This window comes from Amblyraja radiata, chromosome 3, assembly GCF_010909765.2.
Source record: "Amblyraja radiata isolate CabotCenter1 chromosome 3, sAmbRad1.1.pri, whole genome shotgun sequence".
Taxonomy (NCBI): Eukaryota; Metazoa; Chordata; class Chondrichthyes; order Rajiformes; family Rajidae; genus Amblyraja; species Amblyraja radiata.
Window position 1 is genome coordinate 52,134,506 of NC_045958.1, and position 18,011 is coordinate 52,152,516.

The 18,011-nt window shown below is 42.6% G+C and overlaps 1 protein-coding gene across 5 annotated transcripts in view; it reads left to right on the plus strand.

Annotated features, from left to right (window-relative positions):
* smarca2 (SWI/SNF related, matrix associated, actin dependent regulator of chromatin, subfamily a, member 2) overlaps positions 1-17,135 on the plus strand; it is a 140,792-nt gene extending 123,657 nt beyond the window's left edge. For all 5 annotated transcript variants that reach the window (XM_033017796.1, XM_033017797.1, XM_033017798.1 and 2 more), the window contains 3 exons: positions 8,949-9,081; positions 10,303-10,448; positions 15,271-17,135. In XM_033017796.1, the coding sequence (XP_032873687.1) occupies positions 8,949-9,081; positions 10,303-10,448; positions 15,271-15,306 (315 nt within the window). In that variant the 3' untranslated portion in view covers positions 15,307-17,135. The remainder of the gene's footprint in view (positions 1-8,948; positions 9,082-10,302; positions 10,449-15,270) is intronic.
* The last annotated feature ends 876 nt before the right edge of the window (positions 17,136-18,011 follow it).

The following is an 18,011-nucleotide window of genomic DNA, read 5'->3' on the forward strand; positions in this document are numbered from 1 at the left end:
CTCCCCCTTCTACCCCCTTCTCTCCCCTCTCGCTCCCCCTCCGCTCTCTCTCCCCCCTCCCCCTCCCTTTCCCTCTCCCCTCCTCCCTCCACCTCGCTTTCCCCCTCCCCCGTGTGTGTGGGGAGTGGTTGGTGTGTGTGTGACGCCACAGTCCCCGCGACCGTGCGTCCCCCTTGGTCTAGTATTAATTAAAGATGGACACACAATGCTGGAGTTAACTCAGGTCAGGCAGCATATTTGGACAAAATAGAGGTAACGTTACAGATTGGTGCCCATTTTCGTACCTATCCAATTTCTCCAGATATGCTGCCTGACTCGCTGAGCTACTCCTGCACTCTGTGTCTATCGTTGGTATCAACTAGCATCTGTGTTTCCATTTATTACCTTACAATAATATGAATTAATATTGAACAAGTTTCTATATTACAAGTTTCTATAATGAAATGTTTTTGTACACACAATTCAATTGTGCACTCTCTATATTCCTTTCCAACGGTGAGAATGCTTACCAGACATGTCACTTTGAACAGTGGCCACTTTAATGTTAAAATATAAGAAGTTAAAAAGGTGTTTTGTAAAATTAACAAATCCACATCATGCTGTGTGCCGTTCTGTCAGTGGACCCAAACAATCATAGATTTATTTTTGGACCAGGTGTTAAAATTGTGTACTAGTTTTTCCAACTTTGCGATTAACAACGTACTGCATCAGTTATAAAATCTTTTTGAAGTAACATGTTGAATACCCGACTGAAGTTATCTTTGCCATTTATAGGGAAGCTTCTTAGCAGAGAGGCATAAGTTTTAATTAACTGTTCTTATTTTCTTTGAGAGGTGACATTCCCTTGTGAACTTCCTGCGGACAGGAGGAGGAATTTTGACCCTTTGAGTTAATGCCAACTCCCAATGAAGCAATCCTATGTGTCCATTCCCCCTCTTGAATTCCACTAACTTGTTCTCTGTTGCATCAACATTTTTGATTCTCAAGTAGCACAGTCAAAAAGGCATAAAGTTGTGTGCTTAGCAGAAATAATTTTAAATTTGAGTCTGTGAGATTTTTGATAGCCTAAGGTCAGTGTATAGAGAAAATGTAAATATTTAAACTTGGGTCGCAGTTCACCCGTGATCTTAACAAATGACAAAACAGGCTATAAATTCTAAATAATTACTTGTATTCCTATGTTTCTAGAATCTAATGGTTGGCTCTTCAGTGCAGAACTGAGGGAATGATGCACCATTGGAAATATTATTTTGCTACATATAAGGTGCAGGTCGTGCAAGGCCACCCGAGTTTAAGGGGGGGGACAAAAAAATTGGTTGATGAGCAAGAGAATTCTTCCACTTCCCTAACCAACATTTATTCCTTAATCAGCCCAAAATCACAAGTATTGCCAATTATCCCATATGATTATGATTATATGGATGCCTATGTATTTGGCCATTGCACAATATACTTTCTAATTATTGTAACATTTCAAAATTACTTTTCCATTTTGTGATGTCAGGAGAGAGAAAGACAGGAGTGAGAAAACTGGGAATTATAGACCAGTTAGCCTGACATCGGTGGTAGGGAAGATGCTGGAGTCAATTATAAAAGATGAAATAGCGACACATTTGGACGGCAGGAGCAGGAGTCGGCATAGATTTACGAAAGGGGAAATCATGCTTGACTGATCTTCTGGAATGTTTTGAAGATGTAACTAGGAAAATGGACAAGGGACATCTACAGGAGATGTAGTGTACCTGGACTTTCAGAAAGCATTCGATAAGGTCCCACATAGGAGATTAGTGGGCAAAATTAGAGTACATGGTATTGGGGGTAGGGTGCTGACATGGCTAAAAAAAAGGTTGGCAGACAGGAAACAGGGTAGGGATTAACGGGTCCCTAACAGAATGGCAGGTAGTGACTAGTGGGGTACCGCAAGGCACAGTGCTGGGACCACAGCTATTTACAATATACATTCATGATTTAGATGAAGGGATTAAAAGTAACATTAGCAAATTTGCAGATGGCACAAAGGTGGGCCGGCAGTGTGAACTGTGAAGAGGATGCTATGAGGATGCAGGGTGATGGATAGGTTGGGTTAGTGGGCAGATGCATGGCAGATGCAGTTTAATGTGGATAAATGTGAGGTTAGCCACTTTGGTAGCAAAAACAGGAAGGCAGATTATTGTCTAAATGGAGCAAGTTGACGAAAGGGGAAGTACACTGGAACTGGGGATCCTTGTTCATCAGTCAATGAAAGTAAGCATGCAGGTACAGCAGGCAGTGATGAAGGCAAATGGCATGTTGGCCTTCATAACAAGAGGAATTGAGTATAGGAGCAAAAAGGTCCTTCTGCAGTTGCACAGGGCCCTAGTGAGACCACACCTGAAGTATTGTGTGCAGTTTTGGTCTCCCAATTTGAGGAAGGACATTCTTGCTATTGAGGGACTGCAGCGTAGGTTCACCAGGTTAATTCCCGGGATGGCGGGACTGTCATATGTTGATAGAATGGAGTGGCTGGGCTTGTATACTCTGGAATTTAGAAGGATGCGAGGGGATCTTATTGAAACATATAAGATTGTTAAGGGTTTGGGCACGCTAGAGGCAGGAAACATGTTCCCGATGTTGGGGGAGTCCAGAACCAGGGGCCACAGTTGTGAGTCTGTGGAATTCTCTGCCTCAGAGAGCGGTGGCCAGTTCTCTGGATGCTTTCAAGAGAGAGATCAACAGAGCTCTTAAGGATAGCGGAGTTAAGAGATATGGGGAGAAGGCAGGAAGGGGGTACTGATTGTGGATGATCAGCCATGATCACATTGAATGACGGTGCTGGCTCGAAGGGCCGAATGGCCTACACATGCATCTATTGTCAGTCATTAAAAAAATACTGTAAATGGATATTAATCTTTTCTTTTGATTCTGATCTACTTCTGGTCATATTGCGTAGTTACTGAATTTTAGAAAAAGTTTTAAGATGGAGAGAAATATTTTGTTCAAATTGCACTGACAAATTTAGATTAATCTCAAGAAATAATTATGTTTGACATGCCAACTTTGAGATCAAAGGTCTGAAAATATTATTTAATTGGCTATTTCCAAACTCTGCTATATAGGCTGTGGGCCGAGCATCAAAAATGTGTCTAGAAATAGGTTTTCATGACCCAAGTCACCAAACTACATGAAATTTTACACAGATTTAGCTGAAATATAATTGAGAAGGATGTCATAACTCGTCATTGCCAAAAGTTGCACATTAATTAATTAAACTAATTAGAAAATGAGATCGGGAAAATAAGCGCCATCTAGTGGCCAATGCCCGTAATACACCATGGGCAGACTATTTCCGTGCTGCAGTCCATTTAAACTATATATTATTATACCAATATATATATATATCCTGCTAATATGAATGTTATCATATATAATTAAGTATAATTATATTATATAAAAATAATATGATGAATATAATTGTGAGTGTTTTTTTTAATGACACTGTCGCAGAGGTCCTGCTCCTGAACTAGCCTAATTAATGGGTTAGGGCAGTTCTTGTGGGTTCCTCCCTTTACTGAACCCCACTGACTGCCAGTGTGCAGAGTGGTGGTGACGGCCATAGTGGGACTGGGGAAGTGCCAGGCAGGCATGTTCCAGTCGCTTTAATAGGAAATTAAATGAGACTGCAGCAGATGTCCCAGGTTTTAAGGGCTCATGAACCTGCCTAATTAAAGGGTCAGGACAGATCCTCTAGGTTTCCCCATTTACTGAACCCCGCTGACTGCCAAAGTGGGGAGAGTGGGGGTAACTGCCATAGTGGGACTGGGGCAGTGTCAGGCAGGCATGATCCATTCGCTTTAATAGGAAATTAAATGAGACTGCAGCAATTGTCCCAGGTTTTAAGGGCTCATGAACTTGCCTAAATAAAGGGTCAGGACAGATCCTCTAGGTTTCCCCATTTACTGAACCCTGCTGACTGCCAAAGTGGGGGTAACGGCCATAGTGGGACTGGGGCAGTGCCAGACCTGTAAGAGACCTGTCTTATTTCTGATGTAAATGTCACATCCTGGCCAAGAATCGAATGCTCTGATGTTTACTCGATGAATATTCATGTTGAATTGAATTGAATTGATTTTATTAGGGACAGTGCATATTAATAAACATTTGCATGTGATATGCAAGATTGTAGCCAGTAGCTAATTTCCATCTTTAGTCCCACACAAGGTAAACACATCCCAAACACATGTTAAGCTACAATGAGCTTATATTTATGTTATAGACCCCCCCCCCCCCCCCCCCCCCCCCGATGGTGCCTTTGCAAATGAGGGCTATTACCTTTGACCTAAAAGAACCCTAAAAGTGTTGCATTGTTTATCTCTAGTTTGTGTGTGTGTCTGTGTATGCCTTTCAAACGTGTATCTGTGGATGTAAGTGTGTATGTGCGTGTGGACGGACGTATGTGTTCATGTATGTTTGGATGTGTACATGTATGTCTGCGTGTGAATGGATGTGTGTGTGCGGATTTATGTGTGCATGTATGTGTGTGTTTGCATGCATGGAAGTGTGCGTATGGATGTGTGTGTGGATGTGCGTATGTATGTATGTGTGGATCGGTGGGTGGATTGTCGCAGTCAGTCACCGGCACGCCATTATCATAAGTAATTCACTCATTGTTTAAATAATTTGACCAAATAAACAGTGAAACGATCCACATTAAAATAAAACTTTATATAATCATTTTTTTCCACAATTTATTTATTTTGTGTACTTTGAACATTTACAAATGATGCAATGCGCTGGTAGGACATGCCTGCGGTCAGTGTGCTCGACAGTTACTGTTTGTTGACTATGACGTGTCATGGATCGAAACAGTCTCTTTGGGGCCGGCTCATCTGCTTCACCATCAGGAACTGCCTCTTGAGGTGATTCACCTGCTTCAGGCTTTTCAGCGTCTTGAACTCAATTGAAAGAGGAAAATGAAAACAGAAAAGGAATGAAAAGTAAAATAAATCAACATCCTCAAATATATCTTATCATTTTTCAAAGTAACATCATATGACCATAAGTTAAAATATTTGTTGTTTGAGTCCTATCATTACCTTTCTTCCTTCTAGACTTTGCTATCGCTCGATTTATTGTTGTTATGTTGCAGAAGTGACGATAGCACTCTGCATGATAACCCGGGATACACTGCTGTCTCCTAATAATAGAAGATAATATGTGTCAGGGTGTATCTTTTCATATTTTATATTATGTAAGACAATATCGACATATCAATGAGGAAATTAAACATGTATGCATGTCCAGGTAGATGGGATGGCAAGTCTGCAAATTATCAAATTAGTGTTCATTAGAGCACAGTGAATGTCCACACAAAACACATTTGTGTGGACAGGCTCTGAAGAGTGGAGGGGCAGAAGCTTCAGAAAAAAAAATCTCATATTACTTAGGTCTGCATGGACTTCAATTCATAAAGTGTCAATCTCTTCTTAATGTCAATGAGACTGACACTGTAATTTACTGCCCTAGATAAGACTTCAAGTTCAAGTGCAGGAGCAGAGGGTGCAGAATAGCTAGAGAAAGAAACATATCATAGTACCTAGGTCTGCATGGACTTCAGTTCATTCTGTAATTTACTACAATTAATGTTATTTCAAGTTTAAGTAGAGGCTACAGGAAAAAAAATCTCATAGTCATTGTCTGCATGGACTTCAATTCATAAAATTTCAACCTCTTCTTAATGTTAATAAATTTTGTTAATTAATAATAATTAATAAATTAATTAATAATTGTTAATAAATAATGTTAATTCATCTTAATAAAATTCCACCTCCAGTTTAAATTCCATTTGGAATATTTTGGAGGACCAAGAAACCAAGAAGAATGCTAATGAGAATAACAATAGGTTACTACCATAGAAAAACTAGTTCAAGTTCACATATCACCAATTCATTTCTACAGAAACATCAACCATTTCTGACCATTTCTCACTGCAATGGAAGCCTATAAATTGCGATCGATATCCCTCCGTTTTTCTCCCGTTGTCGGGGCCTGTAAACAGCCGCTACAGACGGCACTATGTACAGCCTCCCCTCCCCCCCGCCCGCGGAGATGATCCGCGGCTCCGCGTTCGCGAATCGGCCGCTTATTAATTGAGACCGCGGCTTCACTATACCGTGGATAACTAGGCCCCGCGGTCGGAGCACTTTTTCCCGGTAAGTTATCGCAGGCAGCTCCGAGATTAGCTGTTAAAGACTTATTACTACAGGTGCACAACCTTTTATCCGAAAGCCTTGGGACCAGACACTTTTCGTAATTCAGAATTTGTCGGCCTTCGGAATGGAAATTTTTAGCGTAGATTTTAATGGCTAGCTCAGTGGTAGAGTGCTCGGCTCATATCCGCAAGGTCGCGAGTTTGCACATTGATCCCGGCAGTTACTCGGTCGCGAGTTTGAGTCTTCAATGTAGTTTTTTCTTGCAGAATAAATGTTTGTATGAAATGCAGTGTAGGAGAGGTGTACTGACTGTGTGGGCAGAACTTTGGAAGTGATTGCCCACCAGTCTAAAAAGCCGCTGTGTCTCCCTGTCCCTGGGATAGCAGGGGGCGATCAAACAGCACAATACCCCCCTCCCCCTCCAACTCCAGAGGAATCCACTCCCCGATGGGCCGCTACGGCGACAAGTGGCAGTTTGCCCACAGCCCGAGCTGCGCCCCCTCATCCGCCACCCCAAGAACAAGACGTACCTTGCACACCATCAGCTTCTGCCCCTACGTGTTCCTCTGGAGTTGGAGCGGGGCTGGGCTGGAGTTGCTGCTGGCTGTGGGTCTCTGGGATCTCCGTGCTTGCAGTGGGCCTGGGGGTCGGTGTCCCGTTGGTCCTGACGTCTCTGGCCACCCCCCTGGACTGGAGCTGAGACTGGGAACTGTACCGCCCTTGCCCCCTCCCTCTGCAACTGCAAACAACCCCACTCTCCTGCAAGGGCGGTACAGTTCCCGGAGGATGGCAGGTGTCCGGAGACGTTAGGACCAACAGGAACCCGCTCCCCGATGGGCCCCTACGACGCCCCGAGCTGCGCCCCGTCATCCGCAACCCAGGTTCCTCTGTAGTTGGAGCGGGGCTGGGCTGGGCTGCTGTTGGCTGTGGGATCTCCGTGCTTGTAGTGGGTCTGGGGGTCGGTGTCCCGATGAGGGGGCGCAGCTCGGGGAACGGCTTCTGGTGGTCCTGACGTCTCCGGCCAGTTTGCAGTTTTCCTCGAGTTGGAACGGGGCTGGGCTGCTGCTGGCTGTGGGTCTCTGGGATCTCCGTGCTTGCAGTGGGCCTGGGGGTCGGTGTCCCGATGAGGGGGCGCAGCTCGGGGAACGGCTTCTGGTGGTCCTGACGTCTCCGGCCAGTTTGCAGTTTTCCTCGAGTTGGAACGGGGCTGGGCTGCTGCTGGCTGTGGGTCTCTGGGATCTCCGTGCTTGCAGTGGGCCTGGGGGTCGGTGTCCCGATGAGGGGGCGCAGCTCGGGGAACGGCTTCTGGTGGTCCTGACGTCTCCGGCCAGTTTGCAGTTTTCCTCTGGAGTTGGAACGGGGCTGGGCTGCTGCTGGCTGTGGGTCTCTGGGATCTCCGTGCTTGCAGTGGGCCTGGGGGTCGGTGTCCCGTTGGTCCTGACGTCTCCGGTGACTGGCACTGACCTGCTGTCATCGCCGACGTGAAGACAGTGCAAAGCCCCCGCGCCGGTGCAATGAGCGGGGAGCTGGAGAGGGGAGGGAAGGGGTCACACACATGGCCGGGAAGCAGAGGGGTGTAGGTGGGGTGAAACTGAAGGGAGAGACAATCTGCTGCTGCCTGCCCGCTGAGTTAAAAAGTTCCCACGCAAGACTCACGATACACTGTGTATCGTGAGTCTACCGTGGGAACTTTTTAACTCAGCGGGCAGGCAGCAGCATATTGTCAATTATTAACCCCCCCGCGCAATATACCCTCTCACCTTCTCTTTTATGAATGGGGATTTAGTTCCCCTTTCTTCGAGGACCGACCGGAGGTTCCGCTGTCACCTCTGCGGGCCGCCCTCGGTGAACGTTTTCAAGGACCTTTCTTCAAGGACCGAAAAAATGTCCGCTATTCGGAGGTTTTCGTTATTTGGATCTTCGGATAAAAGGTTGTGCACCTGTATGAATGAATGAGTAAGTGAATGAATGAATTTATTCACATTATAAAAGGGTGCAATTAAATTAATTAAAGTCCATACAGATAGATTTTCATAAATTCAGACTTTAGATCTTACCTTTCAGTTAGAGTTCATTCCTGGCTGTCTTCTTTGTGTTGGAGCACCTCAGCAGCGACTTTGCTTTCAAGGCTTTCTTCCACTTAGCAGCACATTCTTCAGCCTTTTTAATGCATTTCTCATTAAATTCAATTACCCTGCTGCAAGTTTCCACGACATGTATTCCACAGAACAAATCGGAATCTCCAGTAAAACAGGCATCTGTAGAGGCACCCTCAGCCATGTTGTGTGCTAGCCTGAAGCAAAGCGCGTGATTGGCCAACTGGCAGACAACTCAATGTTAAACGTGCTTTGATTGGACTAACAATTACCCAAAAATTTTCCGGTTTTTCTCTAATTTAATAAAAAAAATGTGCAAGTCTTGTTCATGACAAGTTTCAGGGGTGATTTATATAATTTTTTTACACAATATGTGAAAATTTCATGTAGTTTGGTGACTTGGGTCACGAAACTAGAATAAAGCTCCTCGGCCCACAGCCTAATATTATTATCAAAACTTGCCGATCAAAAAACACACTTGTATCTTCTGTGATTACAGACTTGTGATGCCATGTTTTGAAGTACTTTTCATTACCATTTTTGTCCAGCAATTTAAATTTAAATATGATACCACCAGCTCACTGAAATTCAAAACATATGATGGCAATTTTACCGATAAGTAAATAAATATTGCTCGTTTTTTTAACCTGTTGTCTTTTTGCAGATTTATGAAGACTCCATTGTTCTTCAATCCGTATTCAAAAGTGCAAGACAAAAGATTGCTAAAGAAGAGGAGAGTGAGGAGGAAAGTATTGATGATGATGATGATGAGGAGGAGGAGGAATCAGGATCTGAGAGTAAGTCTGAATCATCTTTAATCAATTTTAAGTTTTGTCAACAAAGCAAACTATTGTACCACTAGGAAACTATCAAACAGATCATACTTGCCATTGGCTGCCAGTTTTATTCAGCACTACCTACATCTTGTTTGCATGTTATCCCATCTCTTTTTGATATCTTCATTTTAGAGATGAGTGATCTTGCATGTATAACCTCAGTGTTTTTGGCAGTGACATGCCAAGTCTACATTGGATGTAGATTTTCCAATGTAATGTATATAGATGTCAAGAAATTACTTGAAATTGCATCTAAAGACATTTGCACAAATTTGCTAGGCAATCCTAGCAAAATTTAGGAAGTTTCCGGGAAATAGTCTGTTGGAAAGGAAATTCAGTTGGGGTCATACACCAATTGGGCGTTTTCATGGCATTAATACTGCCTCTTTGTTGACTGTTCTTATTCTATGAAATAATCTGGATTAAGAAATGTAATACAAGTTGAAAACAATGCAGCAAAGGTTAAAGCCTACTCTTAATGTTGAGGGTCAGGTTGTGAGTGATAACTAGCTGATGTGTAGATTATCAGCAATGGCTTTCCATACGGAAAAGTTTCACCCCAGTTATGTTCATCCAATAGGATTTTAGTCATGGACCCACAATATATTGTGTCGCCTGTTGCCTGGCAACAGCCTGGATCTAGCCGAATAAACCAATGTGATTGGGTCTTGAAGAGTTTTGCATTATTTAAATCAGCAATTATTATATCATGCATTAATACTTTATTGCTAAAAATCTTTTTATAAGAAGCTTTCATCCTAACCCTTGAGTTTGATTTCTCCAAATTCCCCAAGAAATTTCCACGAATGCACTTTAATTCTGTTACTCGGCAGTTTACCTTCTCCCTGTTTTTCAAAGTAGGAAGGGATAACTTAATTGAAACTCATAGATGCAGACTGTAGTAGGTCAAATATCTGCATGGAATAATGATCCAGATTTATATTGTAAAGCATCTTCTGTCCTTGTTATGTGACATGGATCAATATGTTTTTAAAAATATGCAATATTTTTAAGTTCACATGAGTAAAATGCTATTATAAATGCTGGGGACATCTTAAAGTCATGTTAAAGTGTTGATATTAAGTACATCTTAAAGTATTAATATTTGTGATGCATTTCAACACTTCATTATAAAAATTGACTGGAATTTCAAGAATAAATATAATTTTCTATATAATGCAGCAAAATCAGTCAAAGTTAAAATAAAACTTGGTCGAAAGGACAGTGACAAAAGTCGTGAGAAAGGAAAAAGTAGGAAACGGCTGGTTCGTTCTAAAATCAAGCCCGTCATTAGTGATGATGACAGTGATGATGACCAAGATGACAATGTAAGTGTTCATTTACAGTAACTTATTATTGTAGAATTGCATTTGAAAGGCTTTCTGAAATTTAGAAATGTTCACCGTGCACATTTATATACATCCCAGTAATGCGTTGTTAAGGCATTACAAAATGACCAAGTTACCAGAAGCATGTGTAGTGTATTCACATAAATTCAACTAGAGCAGATCAATTTATGGCTGCTATGATAATTTGCACATAGCAGAAATAGTTTTCCTGAATGTTGTCCATCTCTTTGTATTTCTCAATTTTTTTTGTTCACGCCCCACTTGTAGTCTGTTCTCAAAAATTGAAAACAAGGTGATTCCATGTTTTTCCATGTATTGTGCTGGCTTGAAAACATATCAATTTAGTTCGAGTGTCCAAGTTTAAATAAAGTTTAAACGGATCAAGGAATATGGGGAGAAAGCTGGAACAGAGTACTGATTTTGGATGATCAGTTGGCTCGAAGGGCAGAATGACCTACTGCTGCTCCTATTTTCTATGTTTAGATGTTACATGTGACGTGTCCTTTGTAGTGCACTGTTTTTCGTATTTATTATTGAGGTTCTTCAAGGGCCCTTAATTGCCCTTCCCATAAAAAATTAAGCTTGAAGTGTTAGCAAAAAGACTATTTTATAAAATGACATTGTAAATTCTTATATTGTGAATAATGTGTGAGGAGGATTTAGAAATAGACACCAAAATATCCTTTTCAATATTTTTTTAATTGGCCCTGGTTTCACAGGGTCAAAATGAGGAAGTGATGAATTAAATTGAACATGCATTCTGTTGGGATTAAGGCTAAATAAGAGTTTTTTTTGTTTTTTTTAAAGAAATGGCTTAGATTTCCTACTCCAGCTGCCAAACTGGCAGGAGTAGGAGAGATTTTATGGCAGACTTTGATCATGAATTGATCATGAAAGTCGTAAGTTTTTATATGACAATTTTGACAATTTTTATCTACATAAATGTTCTTCTCCCCCTCCTTATATTTCCAAAATATAATGCATGACAGTGGGACGAAAATAACATATATGAATCAAATCAATGATTCAATTATACTTTATCGTCACATGTACTTGGGTACAGTGAAATTATTTATTTTTGCCTACAGTACACAAAGAGTCTTACTCATCGTATCTCTATACTTTTAAAACTCTGTGTGTGTGTGTGTGTTTGTTTGTGGGTGTATGTCAGATTAGATTTTTGGCCTTTGATTCGTTGGTCCGCCAAAACCACATGCAAAAACTGGAGAAATGGAGATTTTTTCCATTTCGCTAGAGATTTCACTTTTACATTCGCATATCCACAACTCATTAAATTTCGTCGTTTTTATGTACACATTTTTAATAAAATTCTTTCCTCCCCGCCCCCACTCACTCATTTTTTTTGCCTCCTGCTGGCCAGCCACCATAACGGCTGCTGCCGCCCGGCTCTCCTCCACTTCCTCCTCCCCCCCCGGCCCGGCTCTGTCACGCTGGCGGAAGGCACAGATCGGGTGGACGCCCGCTGCTTTTCGCCATCCCTGCGGGCTTGCACTCTCCGAAAATCCCACGCGTCAACGGCCTATCGGCGCGCAGTAGCGCGTGGCGTTGCGCGATGATGTCAGACCGCCCCCCCCCTTGCAACCGCGCGTTGCGGGAACAGACCCAACGGGTCTGCACTTGGTCTAGTATCTATTAAAACTCTTGTGTGTGTGGATGTGTGTGTGTTATTTTGCATGTGAAACGCATCTCCTCGAAAACCAGATGAAAAAACGCGGAGATTTTTACAATTTTGGTGGGGATTTAACATGAGTTCAGAAATCCAATCCTCTCTAGATTTCGTCAATTATTTCCCCAGATTTTGAATAAAATTGTTCACAAAACATCAAAACATTTTAAAATCAAACTGCTGCATGAGCCAAAGTCCCACCTCACAGATGTCCAATCACAATGGATCTCATTTACATATGAGACAGGTGAGGGAGATTAGAAACTTCACGTGGTCCCACTAAAATCAAACTTCTGCATGAGTCACAGCGCCATCTCGCAGATGTCTAATCACAATGGGACAGGGGTGGGAGATCTCTCCCCCTCCCTCTCTCCTTTTCACAATGCCTTTGCACCTGGCCCAACTGGCCCCGCCTGGCCCTGCCCCCCCCCCCCCACCCCCAGCCTGCCTGGTGGCCCTGCCCGCTGACCTCACAATGCCTTTGCACCTGGCCCAACTGGCCTCCGCCCAGCCCTGCCTCCCCCCCGGCCTTGCCTGGCCCCGCCCGGCCCTGCCCCCCCCCCCCCCCCCAGCCTGCTTGGTGGCCCCGCCGCCCCAGCTGCCTGGTTGTAGATTCCATTGGTTTTCATTGAATTTAATTTAATTATTTGTCACTTAACATCACTAATTCTTAACATTAACTTTTAATTTCAAAGACAGTTTAAAAAAAAAAATTTGCTCTATTCATTGACAGATTAGATCGGACCTGCTGTGTGTGTGTGTGTGTGTGTGGAGGGGGATGAGGAGGGAGGAGGTGGGGGGGGGGGTGGTTAGTGTGTGTGTGACGCGGCAGGCTGCTCCCCTGAATTCCATAGAGCTGCTGACAGCTTTCGTGCATGAGAAGCGCACTTTCATTTCCAGAACATTCTGAACGCGTGACGCACGGTTGCATTTCGCTCTCTCTGTCTCTCCCCCTCTCTGTCTCTCCCCCTCTGTCTCTCCCCCTCTGTCTCTCCCTCCCCATCTCTCTCTCCCCCATCTCTCTCTCTCCCCATCTCTCTCTCTCCCCATCTCTCTCTCCCCCCATCTCTCTCTCCCCCATCTCTCTCTCTCCCCCATCTCCCTCCCCATCTCTCTCTCCCCATCTCTCTCTCCCCTCTCTCTCTCCCTCTCTCTCTCTCCCACCCCCTCTCTCTCTCCCGCCTCTCTCTCTCTCTCTCTCCCCCCTCTCTCTCTTCCCTTCCTCTCCCCACCGCCTGCTCTCCCCCACCCTCCCTCCCCTAAACCCCCTTCCGCCCTCCCCTTCCCTCCACCCCATTCCCTCCACCCCATCCCCTCCACACCCTCCCACCTCACCCTCCCTCCCCTCAGCCCCTCTCTCTCTCTCTCTCCTCCCCTCTCTATGTCCTCCCATCCCTCTATCCTCCCATCTCTCTCACCCCTCCTCACCCACCCTCCCTCTCCTCCTCCCCTCCACCCCCCTCTCCCTCTGTCTCTTGCCCTTCTGTCTCTGCTCCTTTCTCTCTGTCTCTCCCCATTCTCTCTCTGCCCTCACTCTCTACCCCCCCCCCCCCCCCCCCCCCTCTCTAGACGCGCTTTCGAGTTGGGGGCTATGCGTCAGTGGATAGGGCGGTTATGGGGTAAAAGGAGCAAATTAATATTAATATAATATCAAGGGGGGTAGTTAGCGTGGGTGCGGGGGGGTAGTTAGTGTGTGTGACGCCGCATGCAGCCCCCCCCCCCTTCCCCCGCAGCCACACTTTGGGGGAACAGACCCAACGGGTCTGCGCTTGGTCTAGTAAAGAGATAAAGTGCAACCTTTTAAAATGGCAACACCTAATACTAGATGTCAATAATTTGGGTTTCTCCAGAGTTTAAATGATATATTGTTTTAAATACATTCATTAGCATAGATTAATTTGGGAATTGACTATAAATGTACCACACCTGAGGAAACAAAGTGCTGGAGATGTTCAATAAATCAAACATCAGTGAAGCTAGAAATGGAGTTAACGCATCAGGTCAAGATAAAAATCTAGTCACGTTGAATGAAAGAAATGTATTACTATAGTTATAAAATATGTTATACAATTAAATATCATAAGTAACTTGTCAAAAGCTCCGATTCTACCTTCTTTCTGGAAGGTTAAATTTTTCAAACTAACTTGCCTCTCAAATACCGACAAATACTCTGGTGTTTAAATATTCAAGGGCTTGATTTTCATGGATGAAGCATCATAGATAGTGAAGGTGGTTATCAAGAATTACAGTGGGAGTTGATGAGTTGGGCAAGTGAGCCTAGGAATGATTAATGGAGTTTAATTCTGATAAATGCAAGGTGTTACATTTTAGGAAGTCAAGTCAGGGCAGGACTTTCACAGATTGGTAGAGCACTGGTGAGTGATGTAGAGCATAGAGATCTAGGAGTATACATACATGGTATCTTGAAGGAGGCATCACAGACAGATAGGGTGGTGAAGAAGACTTTTGGCATGCTGTCTTCATAGTCAGGGAATTGAGTATAGAATTTGGGTTGCTATGTCAGAGTTGGTGAGGCCATAGAGGTGTATTGTGTTCAATTTTGGTCACGCTACTGTAAGAAAGATGCCATGAAGCTGGACAGAATGCAGCGAAGATTGATGAGGATGTTGCCAGGACTCAAGGGGCTGAACTTTAACGGCAAGGTTGGGTAGTCACGGACATCTCTCCAAAAGGGGGCAACACAGGTAAATGGAATTTTAACTTAAAAAGGGCATCACGGTCAGCATGGACTAGTTGGACTGAAGGGCTTGTTTTGATGCTCTTGGACTGACTGGGCAACATGATACATCAGCAGTATTAACTCAAAATCTACCACATTATGTGAAATGAGTATGTTTTCTGAAAGTATCAAGTCTTTTTGGCAAAAAGTATTTTATGAAACATTTTAATATGGAAGTATTGTGCCAACCAGTCTACTTTAAAGAAATGGATCCTTTCAAGCACAATTATTCCAATGATCTGTTTGTATTTGTTAAAAATGTGGATGAAAATTATCCCATGCAGGTCAAGATTAAGCTAAAAATTAAGCTATGGCTTGGGTATGTTTTCACTCTTATGAATATGTAAAACTCAGTTTATTTTCTTCCTCCTCAGGACCAATCTGATCTAAGTGGAAGCGAAGACGAATGAATTAACAAAAATGTGAATTGCTTCATGGACAAATCTTTAATCAATTGTTTTGTTGCACAGCTATCCATAATTTCTCCTTTCCCACTTCACCCTTCCTCAGCTTGTCTTTTTACTGAAAAGTAAATCTGTTAGTAGAACAGTATATAATCTTTAGTTTAGTTTTATGTAAGCATGATTACAGTAAAATAATTTCATAGCTATACATCCATTTGCATCACCATATATTTGCTTTAAGCTTGTCAAATGGGTAAAATTGCTTTAAAATTGTACCAGTTTATATATACGCGTTAAAATATATATTTTTTTCCCTGAAGGTCAATGTCCTCACAGCTTTAAATCCTTACAAATATAATTCAAGTGGAATATTTGTTTCATATGCACATCCCTTTTTGGTTTAATTTGATTTGGAAAATATTGTTTTGCAACCAGTGCTGGTAATGAGCTTTTCCTTAAGTGTACTTAATTCTTGCTTTCTTTGCACAATGTCTTTGGTGTAACTGATTGCCCAAGGCAAATAAAATCTAATTCAGTTGAGAAGAGTGAACATTTATTTTGTCTGTGTTTATTTAAGCACTAATTAAGAATTTAGCAAGATTAGGATACTTCATGAGGAATCCTGAAATGTTATTTATATTGCCACTATGAGCTCAAGGTTAAAGTTCATCTTATGGAAAGAAATTGTAAAAATGTATTTTGTGACTTGTGAATAATTTTTAGGCCTTGTGTAAAAGGTTGCACAAAATTAATGTATTGTGTAACAATTTGACGTATGTGGAAATGGGTGGCAATTAAACTACATACTTAAATCTGGTTAGCATTGTACATGTGGGAAATTAAATATAGTTTTCCTTAAATATAACATTGATCTCTATGACGTATTCAGTTGCAGGAAACCTCACTTGTCTTGAGTCTTTCTAGATCAGGGGTCGGCAACCTACGGCCCACGGGCCGAATCCGGTCCCTAACCCGAAATCATCCGGCCCGCAGGCATATATTTTTTTTCCCTCAATCATCCGGCCCACAGACTTCCATCATCTCCGGTACCTGGATGGTGATTTTCGGACCGAGGGTCAGGTGAAACACTGAAAGTGTGCTGCCCATCGCCCTGCGTGAGGCTGGACTCCTCCTCCCGGGCCCAGGCTCGGAGACGCAAGGATGCAAGGAGGCCTGCGCTGACGGCCGCAATGGCCGAGCACCGAGCTCTGGCTGTACCGCATCCTGCGCAAAGCCGTCGGCACGGCCGCGCACCTTCTGTGTCTGAGCTTCACTGTCGGGATTGGGGTTGTCAGTAGGCCGGGGACGAGTGAGTATGACATTTGAGCTCAGTGCTCCAGGTGGCGTCCTCGAAGGGGCGGGATCTATGTGAACACGTGATTTGATGCTTGCCATCCGGGGCGAGATGGGGGTGGGATCCATGTGTACACGTGAGAAATGTGGCCCGCCATCCGTGTCGTGGCTCCTTGGCAGAAAAAGTTGCCGACCCCTGGTCTAGATGCTTGTACTTCATTATCTGAAAGAATGAAAGAGCAAATGACTTTTCACCTGAACTCAAAAAGACCATCTTTATTAAAAAAAAACTTATTTTGACAGTTATTTAGGAAGAAACATTGGCTATGTTAAAATTAAATGTAGCTTGATTGCATGAGGGGTGATGGTACATTTTTTGGGATTTTTTAAAACCGTTTCAATTCAAATTGTGGTTATTATTTTATTTTGTTATTGGTTTCCTTGTGTTTCCTCATAATTGTAATTGCTTGTGAAAGTTTTGACCTATCAATATGTCAGAGAAAATGTATTTTAAACTTACCAATAAAAATAATAAATCCACAGAATTTGGATCATTTAATTTTATTTTTAAATATTGCCCTATATATTTGTAAGATCGTAATTGTTTTGTATAATTCCACTCCAGTGTAATTTTATTGTAATGTATTTGGTATTATGAGTACTGACACCTGTTGAACTTTTTTATCTCATTGTAAACTGACCACACGCATTGATTTTTAAAAGCGAACTGCTCCCATGGATGTATTTCCAGATGAATGTGGGCTTGTTTTTATAGGCAGTATTTGTATTAATCAAATGATTAATATTTTGGGACACATATTTCTTTGAAATATGTAAGTGCGGTTCTTTTTCCATGGCTTTCATTTTTGTATTTTTAGGTATAGTTATATAATTATTGTTGGGTAGAGTGGTGCAGTGGATGTTGGTCTGTGGGTGTTATACATAGGGGCAATCCTTTTGTGTGGTTTGGTGAATGAATCGACTGCTTGGAGCTTGGCTTCTGAGCATGTGCAAACACATGGTTCATACACATGTTGAATTGACTGGGATTCTCGAGTGCTGCTGTACGACAAACAGTTTCTTCTTCTGAAGATTAACTTTACTTTCTCATTCCATGGGTCCAGATAAACTAGATGAATGCATGAACAGAAAGGCAGATTCAAATAAGTTAATGTCGTACCCTTTTAAATCTACATATCCCATAATTAGGCGAGCTTGGGAAGACGAATTAGGTTTAACAATTTCAAAGGATAGTTGGGAGGAAAGCCTTCTATATATACATTACTGTTCTCTTAATGTTAGGTACTCGCTAATAAAATTAAAATACTGCATAGACATTATTATTCAAAGTCTAAATTGACCAAGATCTTCCCAAATGTCTCTCCTATCTGTGATAAATGTCTCCTCCAAGAAGCAAC